Below are 25,690 nucleotides of genomic sequence, written 5' to 3'. Positions count from 1 at the left end.
TTATAGCCACAATGAAGCAATTAATTTCCACCCATCCTGTCCCGCAGCTTTTGTTGTTCTTTTTACATTCTCTCATTCACACTCTGCTTCTGCTTCTGCTTCACTCGGCCCCTGCCTCTGCCCTCCCCCTGCCGATGCCTCTTCCGACTTTTAACCCACCCCGTCCAGCAGCTTTTATTTGTTTTTTTTTTTTGTATGCGGACGGTGCCTCTGCCTCCTCCTCGAGTCTGCAGTGTGTTGGTCTAGGGATGGGCGGCGAGCTAACGGAGCATGTTGGTGCGAGAAGTGTTGTAGATGTAGATGACAGATGAAGAAAAAATTTAAAATTTGACAAAACACCGCTAAGGTGCAGATGTAGTACTGAGTGCCGTGTATAAAAGTTGTGACGCGTAAAAAGCGTGATCCCAACCATCTTGCAACAGCCACATGACACATATCAATGTAATATCTATGTACCTACGTGCATATGTAAGTGGTCACCGGATAAGACAGACATGGTGCTTTTAGATGTATTTTGTGCGATGCAGCAAGAAGGCCTTAAAAATTGATTTAAGGTTTTTAATGCATGGGCAGCAGGCACCTCTCCTTGCCAATCCTATACGAGTACCCGAGCCACCGGTCACTTGCTCCAACCGCTGGGCTCCAATCGCTGGTAACCAACTGGCCGAGCGGCACGGAGCGGCACTTGAGTTAAGCTGTGCAAACGTTTGCATAATCACGTTCCAATTTAAATTGCTCTATTTGCAGGGACAGGGAATGGAGTAGGGTCCTGGTCCTGGTATGGTTTTATATCTGGTTCTCTTTTGGGCATGGCTGCTGCTGGTAGTCTCCGTCTACGCCTCCATCTCTCCCCCTTTCCACTCAGTTTCGCCGTATCTGTGAGTTGGTGGGAGTGGCATGGGGTGAAGTGGCTTTGGGGTGGCCATAGCCATCGTTTTCGACTCTCGAATTGGAAAAACTGGACAAGTTTTATTAGCTGCCGCTGGAACTTTGCCATGGCCACTATGTCCCCACTCCATCTGTTTTCCAAGTGTGTAGAACTATGGAAAAATGTGATTGCGATATTCATTTTTCTTCTTCACCATCTGAATCTGTCTCCTCCATCGCATTTTATTTATGTTTTTCTCTCATCTGTCGGGCAATTGGAATCAAGAGTTTCCAAGGGAAAAGGTTAATATAACTTATTTACATTGAAGGATAGGAAGAAAATATTTTTATTAAGTGGAAAGCCAAGATATGAATTATATAGAACTGAAAACGAATTTTCAAATACTGCAAGGGCATGTTGTGTACTTTATGGTGCATTAAGGAATGTGAGGGTCGGGTGGGCACAACACATCTAATTCCAGCGATTGTAATTCTCATCCCTTACGATGGGCAGCCCGCTCCTGCCATCGTCGGGCTCGTTGGGTGCCGGATAGACGCGCTCGCCGGTGCCGGGGTTGCGCTGGCGGTTGTGGTTCTTCATGGTAAGCATATCCCAGTCAAAGATGTGGCCATCGGCGTAATTAAGGCCAAGCCGAAGCATACGGTACATGCGGATGAGCATGGCATAGTCGGGCTTGTCGTAAAACCCCAGCCCACGGCAGTAGTTCAGGTACATGGGGAACTCGCATGGAAAGCCCTCGCAGAGCACCCCGTCGCTTATAGAGAGCTTAATCTCGTGAATGCGCTCGAACTTCTGGCGCTTGGTGGAGGCTTTGATATTCTGCCAGGGTAGGGTGCCACGATTGAAGTACATCAGCACATAGCCGACAGAAACAAGGTCGTCGCGCCGGGACTGTTCCACTCCAGCGTGGGATCGGATGGAGGCGTAGCGCGCTGTGCCGGTGAGCGAGCGCTCCTCGCGGTACGGCATGTGCACCCCGGTAGTCGTGTCCAGATACTTCTTCGCCAGTCCGAAGTCGATGAGGTACACTATCTTTGCCTGCCTGCTCAGGCCCATCAGGAAGTTGTCAGGCTTGATGTCACGGTGCACGAACCCCTGTTTGTGTACGTACTCCACTCGGCTGATCATCTGCTCGGCTAGCATCAGTACCGTCTTCATGGTGAATGCCCGCTCACAGAACTGGAACAGCCGCTCCAGCGACGGCCCCTCAAGATCCATCACCATGGCGTTGTATTTCGGCATCTTGCAATAGAAACGGATGCGGGGCAAGCCCAGGGCAGGACGCAGAGCCCGGTAAACGCGGCGCTCGTAGCTCAGCTGCGGGTGAGCCACCGTTGTGCTCTCCACCTTTATGGCTACGTTTTCGCCGCTCCAAAGGTACAGCCCCAGGTAGACGTCTCCAAAGGATCCGCTGCCAATTTGTCGGAGCACCTTGTAGCCTCTCACGCGAATTTCAGCGGTACGCTTCTTCATTTGCTCCATGGCTGACAAGTACAACAACTACAGCTAGAAGTACTAGAGCTAGACCTAAAAATTGACTACCGAAAATATAGCTATCAGCCTTCTAGGAATATTAAATAAATGTATTTTGATTCTCTTGAATTTGCCTACGAAAATTTAGCAATTTATTGACAAGAGTTTACTAACATTCGTTCTGAGTACTAGTAATTTGAAAAGACGTTCTTTATTCATACAGTACAGCGTCACAGCTTAACAGCTTAAATAAACCAAAGAATTTTTCAAACTTAAAAGGATTTATTTTTTGAACCGTCTAACTCAACAACGAAAATCAAATGACTACCGATAGATAAATACTTAGGCTTTAACAAAACCAGCTTCATATATTTTAAACAATTTCAACTAAAACACAGAAATACCTGATTTCGCCCCACAGCTCATTTGAACTAGATTCTTTAACAAATTTTTTGTTTTTGTTTTAATGTTACTCTTCAATAAAAAACTCATATGTTTGAAGAGGAACTTATATTCGAATAATTTTCCCACATCCCTCGGAAGCGCACTTTTAAAGTTATTCTATACGTTGTGTAATGTTCTGGTCCAACATTAGCCAACAATTCTCAATGGAATTTAATAGGAGAAAAAACTAAGTTGCTCTAGTTATTATGGTCTCTGAGTACTTGGCGCTCTTCAGGACTGACAGGTAAGTTAGACGGTTCAGAAGTTATACAACTTTTAAGTTTAATCAATTATTTGCTTCATTTAAGCTGACAGTCACTGTATGTATGTACATATGTACATATGTTTTTGTGCAGAATTGTATGTGACCCCAATGATCCATATCACTGAATGCTTAATGTTTTATTTCCACCCTCAGCTTAACCACAAAATTCTTGTGTGGCGCACGTTTCATGTTCTTCGTTCAGAGGGCTCCCTCCATTGGTCATGGTTATTACGAGGCCAGATTCGGGTATTCTTCTTTCCGAAAAAAAATCGACGCGGAGGCGGTTCCGTCACTCCCAGAGTGTCCTTCGGATGGGCTAGTGCTTTGCGAAAAACGATTACGCACTAAGCCTATAACTTATGTTGATGTTTTCATTTCGTCTTAACATTTGCAAATTTGTAATTTTTTCCATTGTCCCGCCAGTGCATGAGTTTTCCTTTCCTTTGCTTTGGCTTTATCTCACCAATATTTTGCCTGAGGCTTGTTCCTGCCTCCTTCGGCTCTTGCAGCTGTACGCTTTTAGCTTTTTACTCTCCTTGTGACCAGCTCAGGGACGGTTATTTTCGCCTCCTTTGCCTGCTAATATTATTTTGCTTCCGTTATGTTTGGGGCTCCTTTTCCTATCTATATAAGTAGTGGACATTCTGTTCTAACCCTACCATTTTTAAGCACTGTTTGCTTATTCCAGTAGCGTTATCTTCTCAGCCTCCCACTCTCAGTCCCGATCCCATTCTCTCATTCCATCCCATCTCAAGCCCTGGGCGTGGTCTCTGTATCATATTAAACTAATCCTAAATGGTTTATTCACGGTACATTTGCCGGCACTTGTTAGCCTGTGCCAACGACTTACCCACCTGAATATTGTTGGCTTTCTGCCGGCTAAAAATATTTATAAGTACAAAATTATCAAAAACAAATATAAGTGCTTCAAAGGTACTCAGAGCTAGATGTACACTAGGTTAGGTATGGAAAAGGTACTGTAAAATCGAAGCGTATGTGTTTGCCAGTAAGCTGTAAGAAATACGATTAGGGGAGTTCTTAGGAAAGGGCAGCCATTGGGGTAGATGTGAGTACTTGAACAAAATATATACTGTATTCCTAGCATTGAGTATGACATTCTAGCCATAAGCTTAATGGCGCATAGTACTTTGCCTTATAATCAGAGGTTATCAAGTGAATTATGGGGAGGCAGTGGATTTAATTATCCAGTCAATGTAGTTCAATTATTATTCAATTTGATGAGAAACGCTTACCAGCTCAAGGACTACTCTAAACAGCTACAACATCAATCAAGAGCTTAATCCCAAATTTCTTTGACTCAATCGAATGGATATTGAAGTGAATGCATCAAGCCAATCAGTTAAGTTAAAGAATGCTTATCCTCTGATGTCGGAGCTCATTGAAATATAAGGGGAATCTATCAATTAGTTAGTAAATCAATCAATACGTTTTCAGTCATTCCCAAAGTATTGCCATATTTATTAATTCCAAGCTGGTCGAATGCAAATTGAACGCCGCTAATTGAGCAGCAAATTTGAAGTCTATGAAAATCATCATTAGCGAATCTAATCACGCCTCCTCCTCCTCCCCCTCCTCCACCTCCACCTTTCAACCACCCCACCATGCCATTTACTCGAACACCAATCTTGACTTGGTCGAATTTATATTTGTGAAGTCAATTGAAAGGCTCCTGACACATTTGCATGCTCACATGTGTGTGCCCATACACAGTGCCACGTAGAATTAAAGTGCTCTTCAGTCAGTTGTCATCTTAATATTGTTCTATGTACCAGAGTATTTATTTAGTATGTGCATACATATGTAACTAAGAGGGAAGCAATAGTGGATATAGAGAGGTATATATGTATGTATGTATGAACATGTGTATCGTAGCTTATAAACAAGCTTAAATCAATGAAATTGCTTATCTGTCACTTCATTGTCTACCGAAATTATTATTGGCACTGCTGCCCTTACATTTTAAAGGATAGTCAGCAAATTGTCTTACATTTGGACATCCTCAGAATCGTACTGCTATTTTTATGAACGCAACTGTACTATTTGTAAAAGTATGTATGTAGTATGTACATATGCAACTGTTTCGGTCTGTGTTTGTTTCTGCGTTGGTCATGTGTGCTGACACATCGTGTTCCAATTGGAAAACTCTTGTCCGCTGTTGCTGCTCATTTATAAAGTTATGCGCCAATAAATAGTTCAAAATCGACGTTAAATTGGCATTTTCGACTGATAGGATCGGGAGGGGAGTGAGATGTGGCTGGCGTTCCAATGTGGAGGTGAGTCTGCATATACAAGCTGCCCCAAAATGATAATAATTATGTGCATTATGTTTAATGCAAGCAATGAATGATGGCGGTAGTGGGGGTAGTGCCATTGATTTCAGATTTTAATTTGAGGCCATTGTTCTAAGGCACACGCACGAGCACACCCACATATCCATGTTGCACGGGGCAGGATGGATTGGCATGTATGTAAATGTATGTACAGTTGTGTTCAATGAAATAGTAGTGCCGGACCTCCTGACATTCAAAGACTTTTTTGAGAGACTTCCAGACTTTAAATTTAAACAAATTCTAGCTTTTTGAATAGAGTTGAATGTAGGCTTTAGAAAATTAAAGAAATCCCGACACATTTGCATTCCATCTTCTTGTTTTTCATAACTTTTGACGGATACCCTTGAAATAGTCTGTTCATTGAAATAGTACAAGTGCAATAAACTTAATCTATTATACTAAATATTTTGTTAAAAGAAATGTTTGGACATGGCTGTATTTTTGTTTTTGGAGCTTAGAAAAAATCATTGTTTGCTCCAGTAGAGGATAACTAAGATTTTGATTAAAAACTAAAGCCAAGAGGTATAATGGAATTGAACTTAGTTTAATGCGCTCTTACTATTTCAATTAACCATTTTAACTTGAAGAGGATCCCTGAAAACTGATCTTTTATGCGAAAATCGTATCTTTTAGAGGTTCGTCGAAGGCAAGGTCAAGGTCGCCATTATCCTCTAAAGTAATGAAAACAGTTTTATATCGCTCTGTAAGTGTTATGACAGTTAGTATACGACTGATTCGATTTTATTTAATTGCAAGAAGTCCCAGAAAGCTACGCGTTTGGTTCTGAAGTTATAGGGGTGTACGGCTAAATTTCGCAAGAACGCATGTGGCTGAGCTGTGTCACAGTGACAAACAAATATTTTTGACTGTGAGTGTTAAGTTGTATAATATGGTAAGATATACTAAAAAGAATATGTTTGGCGTTCACAAACATCAGATTAATGCACAAATTCACCTGAAAAAGATCGGTATTTTTTCATGTTCAAATCAGTCCCTTGATCTGAATGTCATCAAAATCTTATGCGGGAATGACAAAAGCATTATAATAAATGCAATTCCGGCAACCAGAGAAAAATGAGAGCCAGTGTTTAAAAAATGATTGGCTAAAATCCATTGAAGCTTGGGCAGGACCTTATTGATTTATTCCAGGCGGGAGCAAGGAAGTAATTAAATCAAAACTGATAAAAAACTAAATATTAAACCTCAAGAAATATGTAGAGCATGAAAGATGGGTATTAACTAAAGTTTCGGTTTTTTTTTCGATTTTCAAAGAATTCACTATCATTTCATTGAACATCACTTTTCATGGGTATTTTTTTAAAGTCATGTAAAACAAGAAGATGGAATGTTCCAGGATTCTTTCAGGTTTATTTGAAAGCTTTCTAAAAAGGTGTTACTTGTTTAATTTGGATGATTGAAAATGTCTTAAAAATAGTTTAGAAAGTGGTGAGGTGTGGCACTACTATTTCATTGAACACAGTTGTACATGCCATGGACAAACAATGACCGCTAGTTAGCTTGACGTCCGTTCGTTTTCGCATCTATTTTTTCCCCAGTATGTGTGGGGGCTGTCTCTCCTCTTATCCTCTCCTCCTCGACTCTTCATAACTCTTTCTCTGGATGTTCATTTTTGAGCGTGGTATTAAATAAAACCCAATAATCGCGAAAATTATGCATGCCGCCGCCTCGTCGATAGGCACCATTATTTATTGAATTTTAAAGGAATTCAAATAAATAACACTACAAACGTATCCACATCTTCGGGGACGTGACATTTGGCAGTGGCTGCTAGTTGATTAGTACCGTCCGGGAATGCAATTTCCACAAATTTTACTCATGCCGTGCAATTAGAGAGGCCTGCAGCACCCTGCACTGGGCGAGACTCGGAGACTCAAATGAGCGCATTAAAAACCAAATCATAAAATAATTGAAATTTATGTTATATTCACCAGAATGTCACCAGATATCTGGAGCAAGCGATGGGAGGCTAATTGGGTTAATTTTTAAATACAGCCGGAGAATACCCTAAGATACAGATCCTGTTAATAAGAAGTTTGAATCTTATTGTAATAACCAAATGAGGTAATTTGTAAAGGTAAAAGTTTGAATCTTATTGTAATAACCAAATGAGGTAATTTCATAATCAATGGCATTGAATTTAAAGCACTGACTAGCGCCATTTGGCGAGATGGGCGACACCTGTTGTCTTCTTTTTGCTGTGACTCTTGCGCAAAGGCGAAAACAATTTGGCGGCGGCCTACTTTAAAATGAAACGAAATAAAAAGGGATATTTACAGTAGAATGGCACTCAAAATAGACTCAAAATAAACATTAATTAACAAAAATTAATTATTTAATTAATCAATTATTTTACTCTCTTTTTCATATTCGGTATAGGACTGCTCTTATATACGAGAATATCTTTTTCTTTGACAACCCCAAAATTTGGAATCATTGGATCAAGGGGGGAGTTGTGAAACGATATGATATTTAACAGTCATATGATCGGTGCCTGTAAGACCTAATGGAAAGGTAAAATTTGACCATAGCTTCCATTGTAATCCATTATTGACTTTACCTACATACATATATCCAGACACCGCACCAATTACAAATACCGCAGAAGCAAAGCTAAAGAGCAGGCGCAACAGACAATCATTAGGAGACTGCGGGGCTCACATTAATTACAGTTAATGCAAATCAAAACATAAAATGCTGGTTAAGCACAAAGAAACATATCAGTGCACACATTGTGTCCTATACTATTACATGGTAAAGCCGCACAAGGAAACGAGGCCCCAAAAGGCAAAGAAGGGGCCAGGGAGCAGGACAAGGCGACAAGGCAGGACAGGACAAGTATGGAGTGCATGTCCAGCCCGGGAATTGAGACCAAATTGTAAATCGCATTAATTAATTACATTTAATGGCGAAAATCATTTGTTTTATTAACGCTACATGTTATTGCAGCCTCAACACGTGCCCAGCCATATGAAAGGCCCCAAATGAGTGCACTGGGGTCAGAATGGTCCGGGTGGTCCGGCCTGTGGCGATGGCGTCGGACGGGTATTGTACTCAGATTGGTATTTTGGGGTGGCGCTTCGATTAAGTGAGCTCATCGGCCAAATATTTAACGATTGTTTAACAAGAAAAAGTTAAATGAGGTTATGGTTCCATTATTAATACAATTTGTTTAAAACAAGTATACATTTCTAGCTCTGCCAACACAAGTTTGTTTTTTCTCCTTCGTTTTGGGAATTGTCGGTCTTGGCTGTGCGTGTGCTCGTGCCTGTGGCTGTTGCTGTGGCCACCGATGACCGATGTGAATTGGAAATTTATTATCCACAGTAGAGGTGTCCACATTTCGGAATATCTGATCGAGGATGAGAAGGAGGGAACAACACAAACAGCAGGGAATGAAGGTATGTATAGAAGCCAAAATAATATTTTGGTGTGGAGGGGCTGGAAAGAAAATGGGGAAAAATAAAACAGGGAATATTCTAACGCACCCGCGATGTATATTTGCAAGCAGTGTCCCAAAAGCTTTCGAGCTCGAAATACGATGTCTTTCGATGTGATGAGTATTAATTAACACAGCTGTTAGCTAACCAACAATTTTTCTACATTTATGTATACATATTTATGATTTGAAATGGTCTGTTCATATTTATATGTATATCCATAATACGAAATCTGTGTAAATATTTGTCGTATTTTTGTATACTTTTCTTACACCAATAATCACGATATTTTTTTTAGAAAAATCATCATGTTAGATGCTTTAAGGTGGTCTAATTGTCTATGTAATTATCGATGCAAAATTTGGTTGCTATAGCTTTTATAGTCTCTGATATCCAGGCGCACATCACGACGGACAGACAGACAGACTTGGCTGTATCGACTCGGCTCTTGATGCTGATCAAGAATAAATACATTTTATAGGGTCGGAAACGTTTCCTTCTGTGCGTTACGCGTACTCTTCGAGTACCGGGATAAAAAACAACAACCTAACACTTTTTTGAAAAGATCTCTAAAAAATGCTCACATAGAAAACAAAGTTGTATCAAACAATTTCAAAGTTATAAATTTATCAGAAAAGTTGTCTTAGTTTTAAAGCCGGGTATTCGGCACACCAGAAAATATAAATTCCTGTCAAACTTCATATAAAAAACCTGCTCCAAGAATTTTTTGTTTGCTGAATATAGACGGGTATCTAGCACCGCGGAAAAAAAATTCCTGGCAAACTTCATATAAAAAAAACGAGAAGGGACGTGTGAGACGCTTCTTACGCGTCGCAACTTTTATACCCGGCACTCAGTACTACATCTGCACCTTAGCGGTGTTTTAAAAAATTTTAAATATTTTCTTCATCTGTCATCTACATCTACAACACTTCTCACACCAACACGCTCCGTTAGCTCGCCGCCCATCCCTAGACCAACACACTGCAGACTCGAGGAGGAGGCAGAGGCACCGTCCGCATACAAAAAAAAAAAAACAAATAAAAGCTGCTGGACGGGGTGGGTTAAAAGTCGGAAGAGGCATCGGCAGGGGGAGGGCAGAGGCAGGGGCCGAGTGAAGCAGAAGCAGAAGCAGAGTGTGAATGAGAGAATGTAAAAAGATCAACAAAAGCTGCGGGACAGGGTGGGTTTAGCCACTGGAAATTAATTTCTTCATTCTGGCCCAATTTGGTGATCTGATAGATATGGTAATTCCCTACGGAATGGCGTGTTTATTTTTCTTTTATCTTCAAAAATAAAGGTTTGGGAGGTTTTCGCCCTTTTGCGGGGTCGGAAGATGGCGGGGCTAATTACACTGGTTTCAGTGTGAGCATACAGCAGTCTGGATGCAAAATTTGGTGGCTCTAGCTCTTATAGTCTCTGCGAACTAGCCGACAAACAAGACGGACAGACAGACGGACAGATAAACATGGCTCAATCGACTCGGCTATTGATGCTGATCAAGAATATATATACTTCATGGAGTCGTAAACGTTTCCATCTGTGCGTTACATACAACCGTTATTCCCCACAAATACAATTCGCCCTATTTACTTTTCGAGTACCGGTTATAAAAAGTAACAAAAAGAGCTGGTAGTTAAATTGACTCCGACGATCTGTTTCGACTCTCTATTACGTTTATGAGCGCACTTGTTTCCTTCACCTCCTACACACCAGAAATAATTGTCAGCATATATTTCTTACCTGTCTACCAATTTTTAGTTTTTGTGGTGCTGGATACGAGCTTTTATCGCTTTTATCTTCTCAACCTTTCATTAGCAACGTTAAATTAAAGTTCAAAATACTGGTAGCTTTTCTGTGCCAATCTCTGTCAAAATCTGTCAGTCTGGCAAAAATATAAAGCATACTCTTTCCAGACTCGCCCAGATATATGTATTTACATACGTACATATGTGTGTATAATAATAAAGCCCAAAGAGGATCATTGGAGTAGGAGATCTTCATAATGGATATAAATAAAAGTTTGCTACCTACACAAAATATACCGTAACCTTTAGAATATATGCAAATTTCAAAGTACTTCGTGTATGTACTTTGGAGGTACATCAGAAAAGTCAATGTGTATAATTTCTGAAAGAATAATTTTCTTTAATCATGGCGCCATAAACTCAGACCAAGTTGTAAGAGCTGTTATACAAAGTAGAATAATAGGAAGAGAATTAAATTAAGAGAATGAAGGGCAAGGAATGCGCATGACCAGGGTCCACATAACTCCAGTCACCCTCTGAAAAACCACAACTCTCACGGTCAAGCCGAGTCGCAAACCTATATATAATATTTATAGCAAAAAACGACAATCTCTCTTTTGAGATCTGCGCAGGCGTCGAATAGGCGACGTTCGGAGAGGATAACATTTCGTCTGTTACTGTGTATGTTACTGTAGACGGGGCATGGAATGGAATAAAAGGAAGGAGCCCCAATCGAATCGAGTTAGCCCCAATCGAATACTGGCTTGGCTTAGTGTGGCTTAACGTTAACTTTATCTCCCTGCTAACCCTTTCTTCCTCTCTCTATATTGCCTGTGTCTATGTCCTCATTGCATTTATACATATATCTCAATTAGTTATAACAAATTTTATTCGGCATCAACAAATCACTGCCCCAAGGAAATCCAAATGAAAAAAGTCGCTCGAATTGAAAGGTATCAGCTTATTTTAGTCACAGCCATTTCGACCCTACTTTGTTCGGGTAGGTAGTCGCCTTCCGTTAGCCCCGATTTCTTCATGGGAGGAAATGCCAACAACTGCCTCAAGAAGCTGCCGGAAAACCGCCGTATTTTCCAGTGGTGCCTCAAAACTGCCCACTGCCGTAGTCTTGCCCAGCAGTGCACTACTGCTTTTTTACCTTTTAATTTCGCACTTGGGTCATTTTGACATTTGGTGTGGATTATACGACCACTTCATATTTACGAAACGAAAGGCAGGAAACAGAATGGAATGCTAGAAAGAACAAAAGCAACTTAAACAACAACATTTTCTGACTGGCTCGCCAAGTGCAAGTTGAGCAAAATTAAAGGCCAAAAAGGAAAAATTAAAGAGGACCATACTATCCTTGCCAGTCTAGAGGTACCGTCAACTCAACTCGTACTCCCGTACCTCTGTGGTATCGGCGGGACGCAAGCACTACAATTTCTGCCATTCGTCGTCGTGAAAGTCGGTAGATCCATGTCTAGCAAAAAGTACGATTAAAAAATTAAATTTAAGCCTGCTGCTTTGCAAACAACAGGGATGTATCCGTTTTAACATCATTTTATTGTAAATACTTCGAAATTGTCTCACATCTCAGAGATTTCATGAGATTTCACACGATTTTATGGAAAAATGAAGAACCATTGTTGCATGTTAATTTCTTTTTTTTTAATTTTAAATTTTAAAAGTTCAAAAGTAAAGTATACATATTTTAAAATGCCGAAAGCATTATATCAGGGCTCGGCACGGTTTTATCTATTGTGCATAGGACAAGGCTCTGCAGCGGTGCTGCCCCCCACGTAACTCATGTATTATGCTGTGCTGTCTGCGCACCATACGTTAAAGTATATGTATGTACATATGCATGTACTATGATAGTATGTATGTATGACGAGCCTTTAAGTTGTTGTGTTCTGAGCCTGGCTGCTCTGTTTTGCGGTTTCTCTTTTCAAATACATTTTTTAAATTCAAATGTGTTTGAGATGTTCTATGATGTGAGGATAAATATCGCATTCCTCCTCCTTATTGCCTATTTGAAGAGATGACATGATGGTGAAATAGTCTTAGAATGTAGTATACAATAAAGAAATGCAACCACATCGAGAGGGCGAACTACTTTTTGTATTATTTCACTTTACTTCGTTCTGGTCTCTTTTCTGGTTCTGCAAATCTTGATTATAAGCCACATTAATGTACAGACTTGCCCCAAGAAGGAGGACGGCTCGCAGAAAGAGTGGAAGAATAGGTTTCCTATACAAATGCCAACAAACTGAGTGGATCGGTGGTGGGGCTTCGACGAGCGCTTACCACCACTTTTAAATACAACAAAACAAAGCAGCTGCATTTCCATGAAGTAGCAAGGTGACTCTTGGTTTCAGTGTTCTTGAAAACATCGGAAATGAGTTTTTAGAATTTTACATTTTTCCTAAATCTGTTTTCTACATAGTGTGGGCCGTTTTAGCTCGCCTCCCTTCCCCTGAGTCACACTTACCGAGGCAGAGCGTGCGAGCAAAAATAAACAAATCTGTTACAAGGGGTGGGTAAAAACAACTTGATTCAGTGTGATATCACATGAATCTTCACCAAAATTTTGGTGACCCTTTCTCTTATGGTCTCTGATAACGACGCGTCAAACAAGTCGGACGGACAGACAGAAATCGTCATATCGACCCAGCTATTGAATCTGATCAAGAATATATATGCTTTATGGACTCGGAAACGTTTCCTTCTATGCGTTATATACATCCACTTTATTTATTTTAATTTACCTATTTACTCTTCCAGTGCCGGGTATAACAACACACATAAATAGGTACAAAAGCGACAAGGGAAGCGGAGATGGACAGGGAAAGGAATGGAACGGAAAAGACGGAAAACAAAAGAGATGTAGAAAAAGGCGCTACGAATAGACAGCTGGGAACTATGACCCCACACCCAATCCTGCCGACCACCAACAATTTTGGGAAGACAAAAAGGAAAGAAAATTGCGACTTCGGTTATGCTCTTTACCTTTTGCCAGACATGCGAACGTAAAAAGGGGTCTAAATAAATTGGCATAATGTGGCTTAAGTGGGTATAGAGTTCGTATTATAATGAACCTGATGATAGCTCCAGCAGGGCCTGAAAAAGTAGATGATATGCCCAGTCCTTCAAACCTTCAAACGTTCAACATTTCATGTCTTCATTTGTCTGTTCAGATTTAATTCATTTTTGAAATACACTTGTAACAGTGAGCATACAGAAGTCGGGATGCAACATTTGGTGGCTCTAGCTTTTATGGTCTCTGAGATCCAGGCGCTCAACAAGATGGACGGACAGACAGACATGGCTCTATCGACTCGGCTATTGATGCTGATCAAGAATATATATACTTTATGGTGTCGGAAACGTTTCCTTCTGTGCGTTACATACAACCGTTATTCGCACAAATACAATATACCCTATTTACTCTTCGAGTACCGGGTATAATAAACAGACAGGCTCACAAAACTGGCTCAAACGCGTAAGAAGTATAAAACCGGGGCCTACCTGATACTGTCTTATATTAATACTTAAGTACGATTATATGTGAAATACTAAATACAAATACTAAATAAATACAATCATATAAAACATTTTAATAGATGTTGAATAAATAATAATACAAGGAATGTAGGATTTATTCAGGTTTTGTCACATCCTACATTTCATTTGCAGTATATTTGCATTCGTTTCTCTAAGACATAGTCCTTGATTAGTGTCCATTTTGCCTGATTTTGTGGCCAAGTTTATGACGAAATGGTGTATTGTACTGCAGGGATGGGAAGATTGGAAGGGGCTAGCTCGCTTTCGTTTGTTTTTTTAATTTAAATTTATATTTATAATTCATGGTCCAGTCCAATGAACAGGAGCCACCCATCCTCCCTTGCTATTATTGTGAATTTCTGGTTTCTGTTCTCTGAGGTTATTAATTTTTGAGCCTTTTGCTGGGCCAAGAATTCCATTCGCGGTCTTGGATTAGTTTACAGTTATTTTAGAGGGTCAGGGCTAAGGCAACAAACGGCAAAGGCAGGTAATTACTCTTTCGAGTAATTGGATGAATGGAATTGGATTCCACGGCAGCCAGTGAGTAATGTGGGTAAAATTAGACGGATTGTTAAGTGGCGTCACCATTAGGTCAGCTGAGCAAGGGAATAGCGATAGGGATATTTCTGTGAACGAAAGCTCTAAACTTTCTTGATACTCAATTTTGTGTTACACATTTTTATTTTGCTGGTCTCTGATTTTCACAATTCTAAATAACACCTTTTTGTTAGGCTATTATTTATAACAACTGGGGCGCTCACGGGGGAAAAGGAAGTCTTTTTGAAATATCCACGTCTACCAGTGTTGTTGCTGCTTCTGTTGCAAGATTTTAATCTTTCAAATATCGGTAAATGTTCTAGTTATTCTCGAGAACTGTTTTGGTATTCCTTTTTGTAATTCTGTTTCCATGTTTTTGTGGTTTATGTCCTTCGTCTGGCCATCACCTACATTAGCGTCAAGTGTTAAGTATAATTAAATACAAATATTTGTATGGCTCACCTGCATGTCGGGCGGCACGGGGTTACAGGTTGTCACATGACTTTATGGTGTTGTTCTCAAATAATTCAAAGTGTGGTGCTTAAATGACGGGTGCATGTCTACTTAAATTAATACTTATCCTTTCACCTGTCCCTTCTCAATCAGGTTCTTAGGTTCGCGACAACTGTGGCATTGTCAGCTGACGCCGCTATAATATTTGAATAATGCATATGCATATACATACATACATACGTATGTACATAGGTATAATATGACTTACTTTGTAGCTGCTAGGCAGATGTCCATAGTGTAAGGTTGTCACGCAGCAGCTACATGATGAGTTCAGTTTATCCAGTTCATCACTGGCATCATCGAAAGCGGGCTGTACCAAGTCGATGGCCTACTACGATGGAGCCAAATCGGTTGCGAATTCCCAGGCAGTATTGTAAGAGCACAGCGACTGCTCTGACGCCTCCATGTGGTTCCAGCCAATGGTGAATTCGGCCAAATAGCGAATCCCCGCATCTTGTAGTAGAATGCTTTGCCTTCCGTTGTAGTGTCATTGCATGGAGTTGAGAACATTTTGCGCGCCTCCACAGTCATCACAACGAAGTTCTTCATGGGCGCAGCCATGTCTGTACGGCCTGTTCAACCAATTTTGTCTTGTAGAGATTGTCCTGGTGTTCTGACGTGCTAAAATACATATGATAAAATTTCTACTAAAATATTTCACAAAACAATTCACACGAAAAGATATATTTCCATTGTGGCTTTCTGTAGTTTTAGCTTTTACATGACATTTATTCTGTGTTTCTAGCTAGCCTGCCACTTTGTCGCCTGCTTTCTCCATGTCTTCACAAAAATGAGCAAAACCTCTTTTTCAACATAATTTATTCTTAAACCGATTAAGGGATTTATCCGATTTTTCTAGTCAATAATTGCATCATAACGAACAGAAAGCTCGAATATCGGATGATGTTTGGGAGCTTTAAAGGTACAATCATATGATTTTTCGCTGACTTCAGTGGAATTTCGGTCAAGCGCAGTTCTATGCTCTTCCTACCTATCCCTCTTAACAAGATAAGCGCACGACCCTCGCTATCATGTTCTAACAGTGCACCGACTCTATTTTGCTTACAGCAAAGTTACAGTTTACGATCCACTTTCAAAGTTATCTATAGGAATGCACTTTTAAGCGCCACCGAACAGGGAATTCTGTTTGCAATGATCCACGCTACTTCCCTACGAGATATATTTAATATTTTTATGACCTTTTTCATCAAGGCATCTCTCCGATGATTCTGCGGATGAAGATGCTGCACAGAAAAAGCTGCTGGGACCACGACCACCCAAGGGTCCTAAAAGAAGGCCATGCCCGGAAACGGATGATACTCGTAGTTGGCCGATATCGACATGTGTACTCCAGATATCTCTCTGAGCTTGGCCCCCACATCTCTACTGTTCAACCAAGCGCTTGCAAGCTTCTGCTGTCGGTGGAAGTGGCTGTGGAATCAAGAGGGGGGAAGCATTTCATTTATTATTAAAATTACTTTCGTTACAATGAGGATTCCAAATTTCCCAACGTTTCGCTTATTTTTATAAATGTGTGTCTGTTTATGTATGTATGTGTACTTTTTGTCTCCCTCTTCCTTTTAGTCTCCATCTTCATCTGTGTTTAAACGCTCAACCAATGTCCGCAACCCTGACGAGAAATGTGCCGAACTAGACAAGTCCATGTGTAATGGTCATACTGGTCCCACAGATACGTGTCCTCACCCCGCAATCCTGCTTCTCAAGAAGTGTCTCCACTCTCATCATCATCCCCATGACTATCAGGCGCGTCTGCTTCCGCTTTTGCTCCTGCCTGTTTTGCTGGGTTAACAAGTGTCATATGCGGTTACTGAATGTACCTCCGTCTGTCTGTCTGCGGTAATAGCACATATTCTGCTGATGCTGCTTGCCATACTGCCGCCCCAAGCCCGATTCGCTGGGTGTGCGCTCGTCTGTGAGAGTAGCCTCCCCACCTGTCCAACGTGGAGCATATTCCTTGGATTTAACTCAAGTGTGCTATAGTTATTTTTTAGTTGCTTTAAACGCTAATCACCACAGGCAAGCACCACCAACCCAACCAGCTACCACACTGCTGGCACTCACATTCGCTCTGCCTGCCCCATTTGTGTTTCTTGATTATGCCCTTACAGAGGACTATTGTGGCGAAAATAGGCATAAAGAATTCATTATCAGAACGTCTGATATGTATGTATATGAACGTGTCGATATCTCTCGGCGTTAAACGTTAATTTTCACAAGAGGTTTAGCACTCCTTAATTAGCCCTGTAATTTTTCGTTTCAAGATAAGTAAATGTATAGAACCACAGCCTCGCAAAAACCAAAAAAAAATTAAAGTAGTCCTTGAATTGGCTGCAGGCAAACTGTAAGCGTTTTACCTGTGCTCACAGCTTTTCTAAGATATTTACGAACTGCAAGGGCATCCCCAGCGTCGGCACAGAACTTCACCTTCCTTTCTTATTCTTGTGTGTTTGGGATGCGCAAAATTTCAAAGAAAGTGCAAATAAAATCTAATGGCAAAATCATTGCAAAAGTTACGATTACAGGCTGGGGCACACTTCAAGGCTCTCCGCCTCGCCTGACTGCAGGTGGATCAGTGTGTACACGAGCATAGATTGCCATACGCATAGGTGCGCGTTTCTGCGTATCTGTATGTGGACTTAATGGGCTTGTCATTTGGTTTGTCGCACCCGCGTGAATTTATTTTTATTTCAACATTGCATTTTATGAGCCGGTCGGCATATTTGGCAAGCACATTTTCCTTAACCTTCCCCATTCCCAACAGCTCCCACTGCTCCACTCTCACAGGTCGACATTTCTGTCTCATTTAATGATCCCGTGACAGGCAACCGTTTTCCGTCCTCAAAGAAATATTTGAAGGAGAATGGTTCTCCAGGCAAATGATGCCTAGATGTCTGCAATTTGGAATCTTTATGGGTCAAAACATCGACGAAAGCTTACACAGTTTCATATGGCCATACGATGAGTTACAAAACAGCATATCTGCTATTATGATCTTATCTTAGATTTCGACCAAGTTCTTCGCAGATATTTGAATCTTCGTAACATAACCTAAAGTTTAGATTTTCGGAGTTGTTAGCAATGTTAAACTGTATACTATACTATTTGGTTAGTGACTGAGTGAAGAAGAAAATTGCCGAAGAAGATGCCGATTTGCATTGAATTTAATTGTTAATACCTGTCACTAGCCTTGAGAACGATTTAACGATCACTAACGGGTTATTTGTAGACCCTTTAAAGAACTTTTTTTTACAGTTTGTTGATTAAATTGAACATTTTCACGGAAAACTTTAAACAAATCGAAAAAAAACTGTGCAGATTGGCTAAATTCGTGCTCAATTGTACAATTATAATAACGTTGAGACATTTCCAGTATCTCTGCACTGCCGTGCAGTGCTATTATGTCCCACATTCAACAACTCAAAGTAAAGAAGCTGCTTACAGTATACAAGGAAGTCAAGGTAAAAACCCGATTATCTTCTACTTTTCCATTTTTAAAAATCCGGGCACGACCTTTTAAGTAAAATATGACATTGCTTTACATATTCCAATCATTTTTTGTTTGATTCAATTTAAAAATAAAATAAAAATTCGATTTTACCCTGAAGAAAAGGCGGTGGCAGGCCCATTTTTTAAAAAAACCTTCCCTTCACTATTATAGACTCATACCAGAAAACTATATCAAAAAATATTGTTTCGTTTGGAAATTATAAATTAATGCCACAAAAAGTGGTCAAATGCCCCATAGTTCACTGTAATAAACGTGTACGTAAGCGTCAGCGCCGCGGCAGAGCCTTCTCCTACGTACAGTAGATAGGGTAGTACTGAGCCCTGGTCTAATCCAATTCCTAATTCCGGCCCATACTCATACTTGATATAATTTTAAATATTTGCTGTGATGTTTATTCTGCCAGTAACAAATGGATGAAACGTGGAGCAGGGAACGAAGGTGCTAAAATATGTATGCCTCTTGTGGTAGATACTCGTACCTGAGGAAAGCACAATGAAACTAAATAAGGAAATTGCGATGTACAGTATCCGACTCCGCAGGCCCACTCCGCTGAATAATGCATGGATAGGAGGAGGCTCTGACTCTGGCTCCAACTGAATTAAGGCGAGCTCGTATGAAATCTCGCCCCTTACGATCCAGGGACCAGACCATATCAGTATCGCATATGAGTAGTGCACAATTACAACAATTTTTCTCCTTGTACGAGTATCTGTACTTCCATTTCGTGCATGTGTCTGTATCAGCATTTGTGTCTGCATTTCCGTTTCTGTATCTGAGTATATGTATGGCATCAAATATTTATGGACGTGCCAGGGGAAGCCGCCAAGCAATCGCTTCATATTCAATATTCAGTTGTTACGCGCGGCAAGTGCAGAAAATTGCCAATTCGCCATTCCAATAAGCCAAAACCAAATGAGCAGAACCCAAACAATGTTCCTCTAGTCTTCCTTCTACATAATCAAACTGGGCCCGAGGCATGCGGGCTGGGGGTTTAGCTGTGGTTTTGAGATGTGAGATCCGTTTTGCTGAAGCAGCAACAGTTTTTGGGGCAATTGGGGCAAATTGTACATACCATATCCCATTACACGGCCAAATCAAAAGTCCAATTTATGGATTATGTATACATATTCATCTATTTATAATGAAGCTTGGATTTTCAATATTCGACTGAACGGATTATACTAATTTAAGTTTCGAAAGTTTGAGAACCATTCACCTTTCAATCGTTGGAACTACATTGTGATCTATGACTGAAAATGAATGATAGGCAACGCCACCCCAGCCCCTGGGGCATCCGCGAGGTTAAGCCCAAGGGTTAGCACGAGAATAATAACGACGGATTTGTGGCAGTTACAAAGTGTACAGCTCTGCCACCTGCCATCTGACACCTGACCCATGCCTCTCCATGGCTTTCACCGAGGATCTGCATATGTAAATGCAATCAAATTTGCAACGGTCATTTGGGCAGCCAGCCAATCTAACGGCCATTATGTGGCATTTGTGGCATGGCGGCATGGGGACTTTATGTATTCATAAAGAGGCCGCCGTCGCAGCATCTGAATGATGTTAACCTCATAAATAAATAATTGTTAAGCACAAATATGTGTAGCAGCCGCAGCAGAAGACAAATTACCAGCGGATGGAAATCCTGCCAAAAATTCTGTAGCTGGCTACAAAATAAAAACGAGAAGCCACGTGTACAGCGCTTCTTACGCGTCACAACTTTTATACCCGGTACTCAGTAGTATATCTGAACCTTAGTGGTTTCAAATTTTAAATTTTACATTTTTTTCTACATATGTTATCTACATCTACATCACTTCTCACGCCAACACGCTGTTTTAGCGCGCCTCCATCCCCTCGAGCAGAAAACTGCACGCTGCAGAGTGTGGAATGAGAAAATGTGCAATAAATAAGACAAGCTGCTGGACGGGGTGGGTTTAGCACTTGAAAATTAATTTTTTCATTCTTCATATTTATATGTATGTATGTATGTATATGTATGTATGTATGTACTTCTGTAATCTTTTTATACCCGGTACTCGAAGAGTACACCCAAACAAAGAGCGAAAATCAGCTGTGTCCAGAATTTTCAAGATAAGAGGAAACTAAAAATTCCATTTTGTAGGAAATTGCCATATCTATGTAAAAAAAACAAAAAAAAGCTGCAGGACAGTTTGGGGCGTACTCTTCGAGTACCAGGTATAAAAATATATACAGAAGTACATACAAACATACATATACTTATGACGAATGAAAAAATTAATTTTCAAGTGCTAAACCCACCCCGTCCAGCAGCTTGTGTTTTTTATTGCACATTTACACATTTGCACACTTTGCAGCGTGCAGTTTGCTGCTCTAGGGAAGGGGGGCGAGATAAAACAGCGCGTTGGCGTGAGAAGTGATGCAGCGATGACAGATAAAGAAAAAATCTTAAATTTGATTTTAGCCGCTGAGGTACAGATGTAGTACTGAGTGCCGGGTATAAAAGTTGTGACGCGTAAGAAGCGTCTTACACGTCCCTTCTTGTTTTTGTTCGACCATAAAATACTTATCAACCTGCCCTCTTCTTCTGTTTTGCTGCGGGGCAGAAAATGGAGGCGAAAAATAGAAAATTGGGAACACCTTTACAACTGAGGCAACCCCACATCGAGCATTACCGTTTGCTCTCTTGCTTCTACTTTGCAAACATTTGTGTTGCTCTTTTTTTCCATATTTGTATACCTAGTACTCAAAGAGTTTAAGTACTATTTCGAAAGAGACTTTGGGATGTAGAGCAACAATATGCGTTCTCTGCACGCATGGAAATTGGAATAAACAGGATGTGAGTTGTCCAATAAATCAATCTATGCCTTTGAAAGCAGCAATACAAAATTCATGTAGGTACAGGCTTAATATCGTATACAGTATATATTAACTGAGTACAAGGTATTATAAGGGCTGCGACTCCCAATGTACCGACTGGTTTGAAATTATTTTCCACTGCGGCGTGGGCGCTGTCTTGTAAAAGGAGACCTTATGCTGAACACTCATAAGAAATTCATAAGTATTTCTGCTTCTCTGATTTTTGATTTGGTAATTAAAATGCAACTGAGATTGCGCTGTCTCCTTACTCTCTCCACTTCATCTTCTCTCTCTGTCACACCGTTTCTTTTTGTGTGTGGGTGATGAGACCAACCTTTTTTCATCTATTATTCTACATATGTACGTGACCCAAAGAGCAAGCCTTCGAGTTGTGTTGCCTTTCTGGGTTGGTAAGTCGTGTCACGATGGTCTTAAAAGAATGTACGACTAGAGATGAAGCAGCACATCTCCATACGTATGAATGAATGGATTAATAGATCGGAACTAGAAATCTTTCAGCTATCTGAATTCAATTCAGATAAGTTGTACCAACTTCTAAGCACTTATATCACGTCCCTCATCTATACGATCACATTGTGTTTCCCAGGTGTTACGATTCTCTCTGGTTTGTGACATCCATCTCTTGGAGGACACACATCATTAGAGAGGGACGTCGACGTACATATGTCTCTTCCAACCGTCATATCAATCACCTCCTTTGGGGTCACGACCCATTGCACATCTCTAGAACACATCATCCTGTGATTGTTTTTGTTTATCGACCCACTGTAAACATTGGGGAGGAGAGGAGGGATAGGTAATACTGAAAACTGTTTTTCCAGGTGCCCCCGAAATCTGATTGCTTTGGGTGGCGATGCTGCCTTGGCTGGTTGGGCATTGTAAGTATTTGAGCTTTGATTACTCGAATGGTTTCTAAGCACCTGGAGGGGTGCTTACCAACACTCAGACCACTCCCAGGCTCGTCCTGACCGTTTCAATCCAACCATTTCAATCCATTCCAGTCAAAACCCGTTCTCTTCGAATCCATTCCGTTCCGTTCGGTGGCACAGCAATGCAACAGTCGCAAAACGCATTATCTGTTTGAGTTGTCAAGTGGACAAAAGAGAGACTCGAAGGTGGCACGAGAGCAGGCTCAGCATCAAGACCAAGAGCAGGGAAGGGCAGGCAAAATAAATATATTTTGCAATTTCATTTACAAAAGTTTATCTTGGAGTGCGCCAGGGCACTATGGGTAAAAAGCCCGAATTTTTTTTGGTAAAGTATTTGAATGCGACTTAAGTTTTCTGATTCCTAAATATCAAGATAGAATAAAACATGTTTTAGAAGATTTTTACAGAAAACCATACATTTTTTGTGCGCTTTCAAATTGAGCTTTAATTTTAGTTGAATTTCCAAATTTTTAATACAAGTTAAAATATGGAAAGAACAGTTTGAAGTATTTAAATGAATGTTAGTACATGTTTTTTGATAGTTGTGTGTAGTTATTGAATTGTCCAAAGTTTTGTTCGTGTGTATTTTTAGCTTGGTACTAACAATTGCACGTGTGTTCTGTGGAATATTACCTTTGTTCAGCACACCACTTCGAAAAGGTTCAAGCTACATATTATTAACCAATTATTATAGAATCATGTGGTGTTAATGCTTTATGCACGTTTTTGTCCCTTTTCGAAATATTTCAAATTTTGCAGATTCTTATGAGTTCACTCCTGCTGCGCTGCTGGAGATCGGGAGCAACAACAATTGTGACGCAGACGCAATAAAATGTTTTACTTTAGAAACAATTGACGAAAACTGACTAACTAAAGATAACACTATTACAATTTAAACGAAAATTATTCAATTTATTGCTTTGTTAAACAATTACTCAGCGAAATGCAATCGCACGTTTTAGCGATTCCAATAAAATTACATTTAACCAATCAATCATTCAATGAGTCAATCAAATATATTTTTTTAATAATTAATCTTTTGCATAATTTTTTTGTATAATATATACGACGTTAATGGGTTCCAGTTCGTATGGGGGTGGGAGGTGGGCGGGGTCCAAATGACTAAATTTTATTTCCGAAACTCCACTATAGTCTAACGAACATTCGTGTCAATTTGTAGAGGTGCAGCTTTATTTTTTGGGTTAATGCCTTTTTACCCATAGTGCAGGGTACGGACTACGGGACCACGACTGAGACTACAAATAGGTAAGAGCGGCTCAGGGACGATGGGGGAAAAAACAACACTCAAAAATAAGAAAACACAACAATAGACAAGTCGAGGAAATAAATACCCTGGCTGTGCCGTTTAGAGTTCTGGAGATGTACACATATACACATACATATGTCAAATTAATAAGGAAGGAATTGTCGAACAGACTGAGAAAATATCGAATTGACAAGTACACTGCACCAAATAAGATTGAAAGAATACAGATTCAAAAAGAACGGGTTTAAAAATATAGTCTTAATGCTAATCAGAACACAAAGACCGAGGTTTCTTTCTGATACTGGCAAACTGCTCTCAAAAACATTACAACCCAATTGAAGGAAGGGTAAGAAGAAAAACGAATGAAAGAAAAACTAATGGCATCAAAAGAGAAAATCAAATATTGCTCAAGTGCCACTGGCAGCCCAACCAACAAAAACAACAACAAGCAGATTACCGTGTAAGAAAACATGCAGATGTTCCATGCAAAGTTTTTGGCCAACGATAGACCGCAATGCTGCCAATGCCACAGAGCCTCAGAAGTAGTCACGATTTGTGATGAGAATTTCGAAAGGACCGAGCAGGGGGTATTGGGATCTTTGGGAGGAAGGATGGTTAAATGAGTGGATGGGATGGGATAGATGGGATAGCGCAGTGAACATGTTTATATGATTTTGATGAATTTCCATGCCAACGACGCCAAAATGAAAGAGCTCTAAGCTCGATGTAACAGTTAAGATTTTGCTGCTCCTCTCAATATCCGCGGTCAAGGGATGTTCCGTCTTCGTCCCTGCCATTGGCTGTGGCTGTGGCTCTTGCTGCTTACCTGTCCAGAGTTTAATATTAGAAATTGCAGTGCGCTGAAAGAGATAAGAAGTTTTCTGGAGACGCGGTGGAGTGCCGGGCACTGTCACTGAAAAGTAATTTCCTGCAATTTAATCTAAAGAAAAATAAGGAAGCGTCTTTGATTTCCGCGTGAAATGATGTTCTTCCAGCCCTTCCATTGCAACCAGAAGCTATATGTAGGAAAGCGGAGGGTGGGAATCAGAAACAGGAGTCCGGGGCAATGTCCTACCACAGAGAATACAGAAAAAATTGAATGAGAATTAAAGTTAATTCAATTTATTATTAGCCTCGGCTTATTTGATAACTGCGAGCGCTGCAAATTGCATTTTCCAGATGATGTCGTCGCTGTGGCAATCGAATAAATTGAATGTTCCGCTACCAGCCAAGTTCCGTTTGATCAAAAATTAAGCTTAAGCTTTAATATCGCTTTTTAGTGCGGTCTGACTATCCTGGATACATCACACTACACACAATATCCTCTGAGGTATGAGGTGAATAGGTTTTTCCAAAATATTTATTCGGAAAATACATATGTTAGGATATTTTTATACACACTAGACCAGTCCAGAATATATTGAGCATAAGACATACACACATAAATTCATGTGAAAAATAATACGACCTTACTTCATCAAATGCTCTGTGAAATGTAAATTTTCAGGATATTTGAGGTGATCTTTATATATCTTAGTCGTTTAATGCTTTCACTCCATGAAGTAAAAGTAAATACCTTAGTGCAACTTTCAAAATTTAGTAACAAATTTGATATAACATAGGTTTTTGGCTGTGCGAAATAATAGCGATACCCAAACCAAAACAGCAATGCCAGTCATTTAGGGGGTGGATCGAGTGGAAGGAGGGGGTATTAGTAGGTTTTCTTCGCTCGTTTATTTACACCCGGTACTCGAAGAGTAAATAGGGTATATTGTATTTGTGCACAAAGTATGTAACACACAGAAGGAAACGTTTCCGACCCCATAAAGTATATATATTCTTGATCAGCATCAATAGC

The 25,690-nt window shown here is 40.3% G+C and overlaps 1 protein-coding gene and 1 long non-coding RNA gene across 2 annotated transcripts; both read right to left on the bottom strand.

The window, feature by feature from the left end:
- Positions 1 to 1,287: 1,287 nt before the first annotated feature.
- On the bottom strand, positions 1,288 to 2,443 carry LOC117580826 (casein kinase I). The gene has a single exon (XM_034267547.1). The coding sequence runs from the start codon at positions 2,369 to 2,371 to the stop codon at positions 1,340 to 1,342; it is 1,032 nt and encodes a 343-aa protein (XP_034123438.1). The 5' UTR covers positions 2,372 to 2,443; the 3' UTR covers positions 1,288 to 1,339.
- Positions 2,444 to 14,884: 12,441 nt separating this feature from the next.
- LOC117581054 lies at positions 14,885 to 15,932 on the bottom strand. The gene is made up of 3 exons (XR_004573619.1): positions 15,451 to 15,932; positions 15,192 to 15,378; positions 14,885 to 15,136 (listed from the first exon to the last, which is right to left on the bottom strand). It is a non-coding gene; the product is annotated as an uncharacterized LOC117581054 (long non-coding RNA).
- Positions 15,933 to 25,690: the final 9,758 nt, after the last annotated feature.

The sequence above is a fragment of the Drosophila guanche genome, unplaced genomic scaffold (genome assembly GCF_900245975.1).
Source record: "Drosophila guanche unplaced genomic scaffold, DGUA_6, whole genome shotgun sequence".
In the NCBI taxonomy this organism is placed as follows: Eukaryota; Metazoa; Arthropoda; class Insecta; order Diptera; family Drosophilidae; genus Drosophila; species Drosophila guanche.
Note: the sequence above shows the minus strand (reverse complement) of the source record. Positions and strands in the feature narration are given on the sequence as shown.